At 44.7% G+C, this 12,830-nt stretch overlaps 1 protein-coding gene across 1 annotated transcript in view; it reads left to right on the plus strand.

Annotated features, from left to right (window-relative positions):
- The window catches only part of PSMD1 (proteasome 26S subunit, non-ATPase 1), a 70,083-nt gene extending 58,765 nt beyond the window's left edge, over positions 1 to 11,318 (plus strand). The window contains exons 20-25 of the mRNA XM_027751036.2: positions 2,335 to 2,504; positions 4,130 to 4,222; positions 5,208 to 5,300; positions 8,147 to 8,293; positions 10,126 to 10,280; positions 11,108 to 11,318. Of these exons, the coding sequence (XP_027606837.1) occupies positions 2,335 to 2,504; positions 4,130 to 4,222; positions 5,208 to 5,300; positions 8,147 to 8,293; positions 10,126 to 10,272 (650 nt within the window). The 3' untranslated portion in view covers positions 10,273 to 10,280; positions 11,108 to 11,318. The remainder of the gene's footprint in view (positions 1 to 2,334; positions 2,505 to 4,129; positions 4,223 to 5,207; positions 5,301 to 8,146; positions 8,294 to 10,125; positions 10,281 to 11,107) is intronic.
- Positions 11,319 to 12,830: the final 1,512 nt, after the last annotated feature.

A 12,830-nucleotide genomic window follows, 5' to 3' on the forward strand; every position in this document is an offset into this window, starting at 1 on the left:
ACATGCTGAAATCAGCTCTGCTGGGGTTTTGATGGTTTGTCCTGTGAGATTTTGACATTCCAGTGCTGCTGTTCCCAGTCCAGGTTGTCTTTACTCATTACATAGATGAAGTGGATTATAAGGCTTTGCTGATAGAGAAAGAAACAGTATGATGCTGCTTGAAAATGGGATGCTGCCTAGGCCAGGGTTGGAAACTAGTTTCCAAAGTCTACAAAGCATCTTTATTTAATGACTGTTTTGCTGGTGTGTTGTCCTGGGCTACACTGCCCTAGTATGAGCAAGTGCCACCATGACTATATAGAGTGAGTTCACCAAAGTATATAAATCACCAGTGTCTGTTTGCCGCACTCCCCCTCCGGTTAACTGACATTCAGCTTGGGCCAGCAAACCCTCAGAGCCTTCAGAACAGCCACTTGAATTCCAGCAAACCTTGCCACATTGGCAGTGTGAATTCTGGGAGATGGACCTTACAGTACTACCCCGGGATCCCTGAATTTTTTTCTTTTGTGTTTTTTGAAAATTTTTTTCCAGACGTCATGTCACAGCTTTCATTCAGCTGAATGTCTGGAACGTGTTCCCTTCCAGGCTGTCAGGGCTGCTGTTTAATCATGAAGATAAATCACAATTGTGCAGTATTATGTCTCCCCACCTTTCCTGCTCCCTGCAAAACTCCAGGAATGAGGGTGGGCTGTTTGTGGGTATAAGACAGCAGAAAGAAGTAGCATGACAGCATCTTTTGAATATGAAATCTGTTACTCATTCAGGAAATTCCAGAGATTGGATAAAGGTTAGAATTCTGAAGATTAAAGTGCAAAAGTTTGATAAAGTCCAGTTAAGCTCCTTGTGCAACGTTCACTGGGCTGCTTGATCCAGAATATCTGCAGATATTCAGGGACTGGCCTGTATACAGTGATGCAGTAAAGAAAAGTTCAATGTGAAGATGGGGGAGAAGACCAGAAATTTGAGTGTGCAGTGCTTGACATATTTAAGGGTAGCACAAGACCTCAGGCAGTCCTTCCATGGTTCTGTGGCAAATTCAGGTGAAAGGGCAAGAGATTGGTGTCAGAGAAAATAATAAGAAGCAGAGCAGACTTAGCAGTAGTAAAAGACCATGTAATTGTCTTTCTCCAAAGAGGCAGCGGGAAGTTCTCATGTCAAACAGCAGGAGATCTATTGCTAAGCAAGGAGATAGGATGTATGCAGAGCATCCTACAGTAGGGCATCAAAATCCTCCATCTTCCAGTGCTTCTCCTGGGACTAACACTGACAGATACTCAAGATGAGATTACTGCTTCAGTCAGGGCTTTCATTAGTTTTGGCAGCAAGAAAATAATTTTGTTTTTCTTTAAAACTCAGGCAGTTCCATTGCTGCCTGGCCCTACTGAGGTGGCTGTTTGTGTGAGACAGGAGAATGCTACTCCAGTTTGGGATTTTCAGCTACAAAGTGCCCTGAGTTTGCGATGAGTGGGTGTTTGTATTTTAACGAAGTTAACCTCCCTGCACCTGGTCTTGTCAGCGGTAATGGACTTGCCTGGTGCCCTCTTCAACTCAATTCACTGCGTTCATCAGAGGACAGAAGATCAGATTAACACTTTCTCACTCTGTCTGCAAGCCCAATCTTTCAATTTGGTTTCTAGCTGGATGTTTCTGCACTACATCAACATATGGAGTTGTTTTGGTCTCTGCTTTGCAAGTACAAATCTAAGACTTTGTTGTCTGGCAGAGATGTAATTTTGCTGCAAAGACTGCAGGAGCTTGTCTCTGTGCAGTTTAGATTGATAACCTCTAGAAGCAACTTCTGAAGTTGCTGCTGTTTACATTTTTTTCTACTGAGATGGTGTAGGATAAAAACCTCGGCATATTTCTTCTGAATAACTGATAGTTCAAAGAGGCAGCCACAGAAAGAAAAGTTTCTGTGTGCACTGCTTTATATGCAGTGTCCTCGTGAGCATTGCCTTGGGGATCATCTATATGCTGTGTTTTAGAACTGCATATGGCAAAGGTTTGCCTTTTTCTCCCCTTCTCTTTGCCTTCTGCGTTGTACTTCTGTTTAACCTGTATCCTGGTAAAATGAGTGTGGAAGGGCTATATTCACTGATGATATTTGGGTACAGTAGAGCAGTTTGGTCCTTACACTGCACATCTGTTTCACTGAGTAAGCTGAGCTCGCAGTAAGGGAGGGAGGTGTGTTCCAGGGGAGAAAACTGGCAGCGCTGTGGCCTGGACTGTGCTGTGCAGCCCCTTCACAGCAGCTGTTTGAGATGCATTGCTCAGGTGTCTCTGGAGTACCCAGGAGTGCATTCATTAACTTCCTCCATTTATGATTCCTTACAGGGGGCCATAATGTAACTATCTCACTGCAGTCGAGGACAGGACATACTCACATGCCTTCTGTGGTGGGGGTTCTAGTCTTCACCCAGTTTTGGTTCTGGTTTCCCCTGTCACACTTCTTGTCACTGGCTTTCACCCCAACATGTGTCATTGGCCTTAACAAGGATCTTAAGGTACGTAACGAGCAGTGATAGCTGCTTGGAAGGCTTGAGTGGTCTGCAAGGCTTGTGCATGGATTTATTGGTTTTCTTTGCCTGTTTCCAGCTTGTTTGTGCCAGAAAAGGTTCTAACTGGAAGAAATCTAAAAAGCAGGCTTAAATTGTGGAGCTGGTGGTGGAAATAGGGACAAGAAAAATGTGGAAAGCAGACTTGGAACACTTTACTTCAAAATAGCTTAAAAAGAAAGGAACTTTATTGAGTACATGTGGGGAGAGACTGCCCCATTATCACTCTTGAAGGTCAGGGTTATTTTTTAAAAAAGCGTGTTGCCCCCCTGGCCTCCCAAATAAATGATGTGATGTTCTCCCCTAGGAAAGCTAGCAGTGGGAAAAGAGGATTTGTTTGGATTCCTTGGGGAGTAAACATTAAACCGAGCAGTCAGCACTACGCTTTACTTATGCATCTGTTCTTCCAGCCGATCAGCTGTGGTATGGCCCCTGTAAGCTGTGTACCATGCTGGGTCTCCTGTGCCGGAGAACTGAGGTCATAACTTCCACAAAAAGCTTCCGGATGTGGCACTGCAGGGGTGTGCAGATCCCTCCCATCATTGCCTTATTCTGGGATGTACAGAGCATGCATAGGGCTGGCTGCTCCCAGAGTCCCTCTTGGCCTCAGCCAGCTGGCTGGATTGCAGCCCCTGGACCAAAGCCTTAGGGCTCTAAGTTGCTTTTTTTCACCTGTCTCGGACTGAGCATCAAGTCCATGTACACACAGCACAGAATTCTCACTCTGTGTGAAGATAGAGGTTTGCATTAATTTTTTTTTTCCCCTCTGCCCTGAAAACTTTACAGGGGTTGCGTTGCTGCTTGTCTCTGCCTTCCCAGTGGTGATTGGCTCAGCACCTTTTTGCCTGCTTGGCTGTACTGCCATTTTGACTCCCTCTCCTCATCCCTTAGTTCCCAGGCAGCATACCAAAGCTAGCAACGAGCTGGCTGTATGTTATGGGCTGCACCACACCCACCTTGCTTCCTCAGAGCAGTCCTGGTTCTATTGTTGCTCCATGATGTGTCATGAGAGACGAGAGTTGAGATACTGCAGAAATGAAATCAATTTAAGAATTTGGATTGGCTGTCAAAAGATGCTTTCTGCCCTTGCTTCAGTAGCCAAGAGTAAGAGAATATGTGACACTGGTAGCTCACCCCTAAATGTGCTTTGGCAAGAGGGGAATGTCAGGCAGTTCTTGGTTTGCCCTTGCGTGCACTGACAGAGCAGATCTTCACTTAAATCTTAAACCAATTTTATGTTAATACACACAGACCCAGCAACAACATCAAAACCACAAAACCTTCGAAACAATGAAAACAAAGCATGGTGTGAATAGCATGGAGGGTATGGAGAGGGCTAGGAGAGCTTGCCAGAGTCGAATTATAGAATAATTAAATAACATTGTTCTAGTTGAACTGTTGCCACTGATAACAGTTTCTCAGCTTCCGGATGGGGAAAAGGGGAAGCTTGTATTCTTTAGAGAATCTGTGTTTGTCTCTGCTGGAAGGAAAATGAAGCTAAAGTAATTATTCTGCTGTGGATTTTTTTCCCTGTCTTCCTTGCTTCTAACATGTTTTTAAACTCTTTGTCTTAGATGCCAAAAGTCCAGTACAAGTCCAACTGTAAGCCGTCCACATTTGCCTACCCCCCACCTCTTGAGGTACCAAAGGAAAAGGAGAAAGAAAAGGTATTTGGGCTGGCTTTCTGTGTTGCAAAGACTAACCCCTTCTCCCTCCTAGTATAAACATTGACTTTGGTGGTACTAACAGGGCAAAGGAAAAATTGGCAGGCGCTGTAGTCTCTGAAGGAGAATTCTAGGTAATTTTTCCTGCTGTGCCTGGGACTGTTGCTGATTGTGGCATACAAATGCTGTGCTACTAAATTGCTGGAACCTCCCTTTTCTGAAGTGGTCAAGCCAGAAGCATTGATTAAAAAAACTGCTTTCCATGCCCTACTGGCTTGTATGTGTGTGTCAGTGTTGTGCAGCATCTGGCACAGCAGGGCCCTTGTCTGTGACTTGGGCTCCAAAGTGCTACTGCAGTACAGCTGTTGAGAATATTGGGTGGGACACTTCTCAAATAGTCTGTTATCAAAGGGGTGGTGGGCCCATGTGCTAGAATAATAGCTGTCAGGTCCACGGACTGCAAAAAGGTTAAGTGTGGAACTGAGAATATCGAGGAAGAGATGAAACCTGTGGGATGACAAGCGGGACAATAGTGGAAGCAATTTGTCTGCTGGTGCAGGATGGTAAAAGCTGTTGAACAAACCATGGCAGCAGACAGAGCAACCCTGAGGGAGCAATGGCAGCAGTGGAGACCTCAGGCACGTCATGCTGATGAATGACACGGTGTGAAAACTGTAAAACGTTTTAGCAGAATTGAATGCTGGGCAGGACAGAATTCCAAGCCACGAAAGAACCCAGAAACTAAGTCTGTTGAAAGGCAAAGCTCACTGGTCACAGCTGCTTTCTTGCCTTTCTCTTTTGGCTCTTCCCTGGTCAAAAGGTAACATGTGCCAAGAGCCCACATTTAGCCTCGCTAGCAACATGACAAACACTGTTGCTCCTTGTCCCTCTCAGAAAGTTACTGCCATTTGTTCCCCGGCCTGGGGAGCTGAAGCTCAGTGTACAGTGCTATGGTCACACTGAATGCCTCCTCTGTTGCCATATCCAGGTTTCCACTGCTGTGCTGTCCATCACTGCAAAAGCCAAGAAGAAGGAAAAGGAAAAGGAGAAAGAGAAGAAGGAAGAGGAAAAGATGGAAGTGGTGGGTGGAAACATTGAAACTTAAATGTCTTCTTCCCCCCCCATAAACGTGGAAGGTGTGTCATGAAAGCTGGCACCCTGTGCTAGTTCTGAGCAAAGCACTGACACACATTGCAGTGTTCTGCAGACACTGGTCAGCACCTTTACTCTGTGTATGTGTGTGTGTGCACTGTTAAAAGCAAGAGGTGCTATTGCTTGTGAATCCATTACTTCTGAGAAATAAATCTTCCTCAGTATTAAGTAACTGACTTCCTTAAAGGCAGAAGCTTGTTTTGACGAATTTATGTGCCTTTAACAGCATGAACCTTATGAGTATTATTTCATTGCTTACTGTTTCTAGACCCAGGGGAATTTTATCTCTTATCTGTGTACTTTTCTTATTAATGTAGAATAGTCTTAGTAATTTCATGCCCTTGGTAGCTCTGACCTTTTAAAAAGAGGTCAGTGTTGCAACAGTTGCTTTGTGGTGTCTAATTCAGCTGAGAACACTGAAGAGTTTAAGCTTTCTGGGTTTCTACATGCTTAACCTCTTATACTGAAATGTTCACCTTTTTGGCAGCAGTCTCTTATGTGCTTTGCCCATCTATCAAAATGCCAAACATTTATCCACACACAGCTGAGAACCAGCTGAGGTTTGAGTACAGGATCCATATGTTGCTCAGTAGTTATGGTGATTCCTTTAGTCCTCTGATGATTTCTTTCAGCTCATAGACCTGACACTGGAACTTGTCATTCTCATCTGTGAGTAATGTGTCATCCTGGAGCAAGCTGAATAATGGACAAATGAATGCATGGTGGTTGCTGTAGTTTGGAAAACATATGGCAGCTAAAATTCTTGCTGTACTGACAAAAGACCCTTTCTTTTGTGTTCTGGTAACAGATGCAAATATTCCAGGAACAACTATAAGTTGAAAATGCATTATAGACTCATAGAATTGTTTAGGTTGGAAAGACCTCTAAGATCATCGAGTCTAACTGTTACCCCAGCAATGCCAAGCTCACCACTAAACCGTGTCCCCAAATGCCACATCTGCATCTTTTAAATACCTCCAGGGATGGTGACTCCACCACTCCACCAGGCAGCCTGTTCAAGTGCTTGACAACCTTTTTGGTGAAGAAGTTTTTTCTAATATCCAATCCAACCCTCCCCTGGCACAACTTAAGGCCATTTCCTCTTGTCCAGATCTTTCTGCAGAGCCTTCCTACCCTCCAGCACATGAACACGCCCACTTAACTTGGTGTTGCCTGCAAACTTGTTGGGGATGCGCTTGATCCCCTCATCCAGATAATCGATAAAGATATTAAACAGGACTGGCCCCAGTACTGAGCCCTGGAGAACACCACTGTGACCAGCTGACAACCGGATGTAGCTCCATTCCCCAGCACTCTCTGGGTGCAGCCATGCAGCCGGTTTTCTACCCAGTGAACATTGGACCTGGCCAAGCCATGAGCAGACAGTTTTTCATGGAGAATGCTGTGGGAAACCTTTACTAAAGCTGACAAGCTCAGCACAAAACTTTCTGATTCCACTTTAACATTTGTGTGAGAAAAGCAGCATGGTCATAGAATTTTTGGCCTCTTTAGCATAAGAAAACCCACTCATGTGGCATAAGAACAAAGGTGTATGTATAAAATAACCTTCCTAGACCTACATAAATGTGGCCATGTTGTAGGCACCAAACCCTATTCAATTGGCCCAGAAAATTAATCATCTCATGCGTGCAAGGTAGAATCTCTGGGCTTTTTGCTCTTTTATCAAGTTTCCTTGTCACCAAACATTATCTTTTCTTTGAATTATTCTTAGAATTCTGTGTACTAAGTAAAACGTGCTGAACAAATGCATGTTTCTTCTAAAATTTCTACAACCTACAGTTAAGTGCAGGTGTGGAGAGGAAGTAATATATTAGAAGGGATTCACATATTGTGTCTGTGTACGTGTCCAGATGTGTGAAAAATTTTCTTGGCTGAATCAAGCGGAAAAACAAGGATAGTAAAAAGGGAGCTTGCTGCCACCTGCTGTGTTTGAATGTTTTGCCATTGTCCTAATGTTTTAGAGGTGTCATTGCTTTCCTGTTTTTCTCTTATACCTGTTACATGACTAGCAATCCATAGCTTCCAGGGGATCTGCACAGCAACGAGCAGCCACTGTGCCCAAGAAAGTCCTGTCTGCTATTACAGGGCATGCCATGCATTCAGTGATGTTCCTGATCATTCCCTATTGGTTGTTCCCATCTTTTCTGTGGTCTTTTTTGTTTGCAACTCAGATGTTCCTGAGCAAGAGGGAAAACATGACCCATGTTCTTAAGTATGTAAAGGATGCTGTTTTTTTTCCTTCTGAGCTTTTGCCTCTAGCTGCTGAGTCATTGGTAAAGGAGGGCTGCACTGCAGTTCCCTAGGGAGTCACTTGAGGTCAAGTCATTTTGGGTGAGCTGCTATGAAATGTAAGTGACAGCTCTATAGCTGGGAAAATACAAGGGTAGCTTTGGCAATTTTTATGTGCTCAGTAATGATATGAAGGGCTCTTCAGTTGTGACAGAAAGTGGTGAGTGAGTTTACAGAAAAAGTCTGAGAAAAGGAAGGCAGTGGTAAACAGTTCCTCTGCCAACCTCTCACTGACCTTGCTTTTGTCTGCAGTTGGGAGTGAAGCATTGCCTTGTTGAGAGCACTAAGACCCACTCTGGCGTTGCCTGTGCCAGCGTATAATAAGTGTTAGTATGTTCCTCAGCAGAAGAATGGTTTCTCACCACACTTTGGAGTAGCTGCCTGGTTGTTCCTTACCCTCCTGAGCTATGAAAGGGTTAGAGGTTACTGCCAAAATCATGCTGATGTTCTCCTCCCCTTCCCCAGGATGAGACTGAAAAGAAGGATGAAAAAGAAAAGAAAAAAGAGCCTGAACCCAACTTTCAGCTTTTGGACAACCCAGCCAGAGTCATGCCTGCTCAGCTCAAAGTTCTCACTATGACAGAGAGCTGCCGGTATCAGCCTTTCAAACCAGTAAGTGTCACCTTCCCAGTCCGTGTGCTTGACAGAGCACTCCCAGTGCTGGGCTTGTGCATGAGGACCCAGAGGTTCTCTGTGTACAGGAGAACACCACTCACAGCTGGTTAGCACTGGAATGTGTTGCAGAGATTTGCAGCTTTGCTGTTGTCATTTGCTTTTTAATGTCCCTCTCTCCAAATGATCACGTGCAGTTCTAGCTGGGGGAAAGCCAGAGCTGCTGCAAACCTTTTCACCATGCTAGTGCTGCTTTATTTTTCTTTCATCTTGTCAAATGCTGCAATGTGGAAACCAGTCAACATGGAAACTTTGTGTATTAATGACATTGCTGGAAACATAAAGACTGAGCCATGATCTTTACAACTAGATTGAGAAGTTGTACAGATTCATTATCAAAGCAGTGAAATATATTAGGGCTTGTGCTGAAGCTTTATTATCCTGCAGTGTGATTTATACCTAAATGGAGGGTTGTTTTCATGTAACAGATTTCCCATTCAGTTACATCTGGCCTTAGAGAAGTGCCTTCAGCTCATGTTAACATAGAGAAGAGAGAGCATGTAAGATGGAGAATGAAAAAGGTCTTTTAGCACTAAGCCCAAGGGGTAACTAACTTTTCTGTGAGATGCTCAGATACATTGCAAAGCTGATAAGCTCGCTCATGAACTCTAAATCTCCTCAGTCAAATTCTTCTGCCCTTTATTTTTGTTCAAGAAATAACACCCACCCTTGACTTAGCCCTTTTGCAGGATTATGCATGGGGAAATGGTGTTCCGAAGAAGTAATATTTTTTCCCAGGAAAACAGTGATATTTTTAATAAATTGATTTCCTGGAATTCCATCAGCACATTGGAATTCTCTGTGCGCCATCCCCTTCCGAAATGTCTCCTTTAGGAAAGCTGTGGAGGGTTTTTTAGTCTCTACCCTTTAAAATGTGGAGGTGACCCAATCGCTGTTTGGATTGGAAGGATCTGCTGTGCATTCCAGTAAGTGTCCACTCACTGAAATGTGGACGTACACAGTTGTTTGTTTCAGTTTCAAAAGAAGCAGAGTCCTCGGTGGGGGAGTGCAGTTTCCTGCCTTCAAGTCCCATAAACAGGTTTTGAAGAGAACAGAACAGTGCAGTTTTTGCTGGGATTAGGGTGTGTAACCAAGGAGGCTCTTGGAATGGAGCTGTTCTGGACCTTTGCTCTGCTTTGGGGAATGCCAGAGTAAAAGGCCTCTTTGAAATGCTGTTTATGGCCTGTGTGGCCAAAGCCCTGATCCCAGCCAGGCGTGACACAGCACTGCCTTTTTGCACCTTGTGTTCCAGTCCTGGAGGCACACAGATTTGCTTCAGCCTGCCAAGGTGTTTGGTTGTGATCTTTGTAATAAATTCCCCTTTGGTTTTGCGAGGTTCTGCTAATAGGATTCCTCGTTTGGTGGAAGCTGGTGATCAGATTAGTCTCTGTTTCACAGAGCCTCCTGGGAGGCAGGCACACAGAGAGGCTTCACTAAGCTCTGTTAACCTGAAAAGAGGAGCCTTTTAAAGCAATTGCAGTTCAATTAGTTTTCATGTGGAAAGCCCCAGACTGGGACTGGGATAAAGGTGTGAATCCAGGTCCCACTTTCTATCAAACCAAGACCTAGATGGTGGAAGGTAGCCTGGATAGACTCTCTCTGTTCCATCTCCTTATCAGGCAGAGATCCAGGTGAGTGTCAGATGCTTCACTCTCTGAAACTCATTCCTGCTGAGGCATCTCATATGGCCTAGGATAGACTCTGTGGCCAGAAACACTCCACCATGAGGCAGAAACAAGCAGCTCTAAATGCTCATTGCACTTGTCTTGCAGCTTTCCATTGGAGGTATCATAATTCTGAAGGACACCAGTGAGGATATGGAGGAGCTGGTTGAACCTGTGGCAGCTCATGGTCCGAAGATCGAGGAAGAGGAGCAGGAACCTGAACCACCAGAGCCCTTTGAGTACATTGATGATTAAGACGTGAGGTACAGTGTAGTGTGCAGAGCCACCTTTATTAATCCCAAGGAAGAAAAAGCCTCTTTGAATCAACTGAAGCAGTTATCAGCACCCAGCACTCTTGTTTTAGCTCTTTGACAGCTTCTGTGTCAGATTCTGAAACACTCTCTGTCCCAATTCCAAGAGTTTGGCAGCAATTAAAGAGAAGTCCACAAGTCCACTCTTCTGGGTCAGGCCTGACCCAGTTGTACTGGATATGGTCTCTAATCTGGCAGGCTTGGCTACTCTTGAGTGGAGTCTGGCTGGGCAGAATTAGAGCAGCTCATGGAGTCACAGGCAACAGCTGAGCTGGGACTAGTCAGGTCCTGAAAGATGGCCCTAGAGAAGCAAGTAGTTTATGTAACAAAGCTGTCATCTACTTGACCTCAGGATTGGTCAAAAGAGAACTACTGCTCTGCTTTCTGTCTTGTCTTGTTGTCTTGTCTTCCCAGCAGTTCTTAGCAGAATTTGAAGACGCTCCAGTCATGGGCTCCGTGGTGCTGTCTGAGCCCAACATAACGATACTGATAGATCTGCTCCAGGCAATGAGTTCTCAGGTTCCTTGGTTAAAGTGCCTGAACTGATGTACAAGTTTCTCACTGAGAGGCTTTATTTCCAAATATGGGCTGGCATGTCCAAGGGCTCCCACGAGCAAAGATTATCCACTTGAATTGGTGGAAGGGCAGGAAAACAAACTGCTTGCTAAAAACTATAAATGTCACATCAGTGACAGGCTTGGATGAATGTGTGGAGCCAACCACAAGAAGCCTTAGTCAAATACATTTAATTTTCTGGTTTCTCTCTCTCCCTCCTCCAGGGTCATGTCCTCTAAAGAAGACACTATACTTGATATCAGAAAGACAGACATGAAGACCTTCCTATCAAGATCTGCTGTTCAGTGCATGCAACCCCAATCTGTGCTGAGCTAAAGCTGATAGTCCGTGTTTTATGGCTGAAGAACAGATATATGCTATTTAGTGTACTCTTTCACAAAACCTTGTTTTCAAATAAATATATTAAAAACTCTTGACAGAAAACTTGCTACTTAAAAAAAAAAAAAGGAAAAAAAAAAAAAGAAGCCTAACAACCCTTTTTCCACTCACCCCAAAGGTTGAAAACTAGACTCAAGTTGTGCATCTTGCTCCATCAAAGCTTGACTGACTGCTCTGCTGTGGAGTCGTCAGGATCTGTGCACAGCCTGCTTTCTGTAGCTCTTGTTTAGGCTGAGCAAGGTTACAAGGTCTGCCTGGCCCAGCCATAGCAGTGGTGCTACAGAGAGGTCAGGTCTCCACTTGGCAGCAGCTGCACAGAGGAGGTCTGTTTCCATAGTACCTCCATGATGCTGGTCTTCCCCCTTGCTCATCCCTGGTATTCATGTGACAGTGTAGGGCTCTGGGTGTTAATGATGGGGAAACTGGGGCATGTTTCTCCTTGTTTCACAGAATCCCCTTTTTGTGTGTGTGCTTTCCCTGCTTTCACCAAATATGGGCGAAATAGCTGATATGAGCAGGCAGCTGGTTACACTAGATGGGGTGAAGCCAGACATAAGTTGTCACACTGATGTGCATCATTAGCCAAGGGGGAATTTTAGTCAGGGATATGGAACAAGGAGCAGTCAGAAGGAAGTAATGGTGCTCCACTGTTCACTGTCCAACCGACCTGTTGGGCTGTAACACTTCAAAGGGTGTGAGAACACCACACCAGAGATTGCAGCCCTGGTCTGCTCTCAGCCAGACACTGGACAAAGCTCCATTGTTCTCCTCCCCACTCCCCATTCCTCCTGGAATGAGATTTTTATTGTAGGTGTGTGGGGACTATTTTGCTCCACGTGAACATACCACAATCTCATGTGCATTGGTAATAATGGAAGACAAATCTTGCATATAGGGCCTGGGAGCTTTTCCAGCAGATGGTTTATTTTGGTGAATGTTACTATAGCAATAGGATAGTCTGCCTTGGTTCTCTGCAAACCTAAGGAATAGAGCAGAGGTATGGGACTGAAAGCCAATTTTGAGTCCTAGGCTGCAGCCAGAAGTCCCTCTAGTTGAAATGTCTCTGTAAGGGGGTGGTCATAGCTTGTAGTTCTCAGAGTGATCCAGATCTGTTCTCCCATGGAGCAGAGCCAAGAATGAACCTGAAATGGCTACAGACAGTGTTCCTGACAGTAAAACTGGAAACAAAGAGGGAATTGCTGCTCCAATTCCACGGTATTTCAAAGCAAGACCTGCTGTTGTGGTGCAAGAAACAGAAGCTGGACAAATGTACATCATCCAGCTCTTCTGGTGCTGTAATCCCTTCGCTTTGAATGGACACCTGTATCCCTTACATGTTCTGCTGATGCCAACCAGTGTAATTTGTTAGTAATGCCTTGTGTCATAAAATACTGTAGAGAGGGAAGGACACTGGGAGGAGAAAAAACTCCGGTCATTCAGCAACCTGCCAAATTGGCCAGATACTGCTGGGAGATTTTTAGAGTCCAAGTAGAAATGCTGGGAATAGCCAGCTCAGAAAGACCTAAAGTCCTGTACTGGTGCCTTGGC

This window comes from Pipra filicauda, unplaced genomic scaffold, assembly GCF_003945595.2.
Source record: "Pipra filicauda isolate LSUMZ 115617 unplaced genomic scaffold, ASM394559v2 scaffold98_size3848907_pilon, whole genome shotgun sequence".
Classification (NCBI taxonomy): Eukaryota; Metazoa; Chordata; class Aves; order Passeriformes; family Pipridae; genus Pipra; species Pipra filicauda.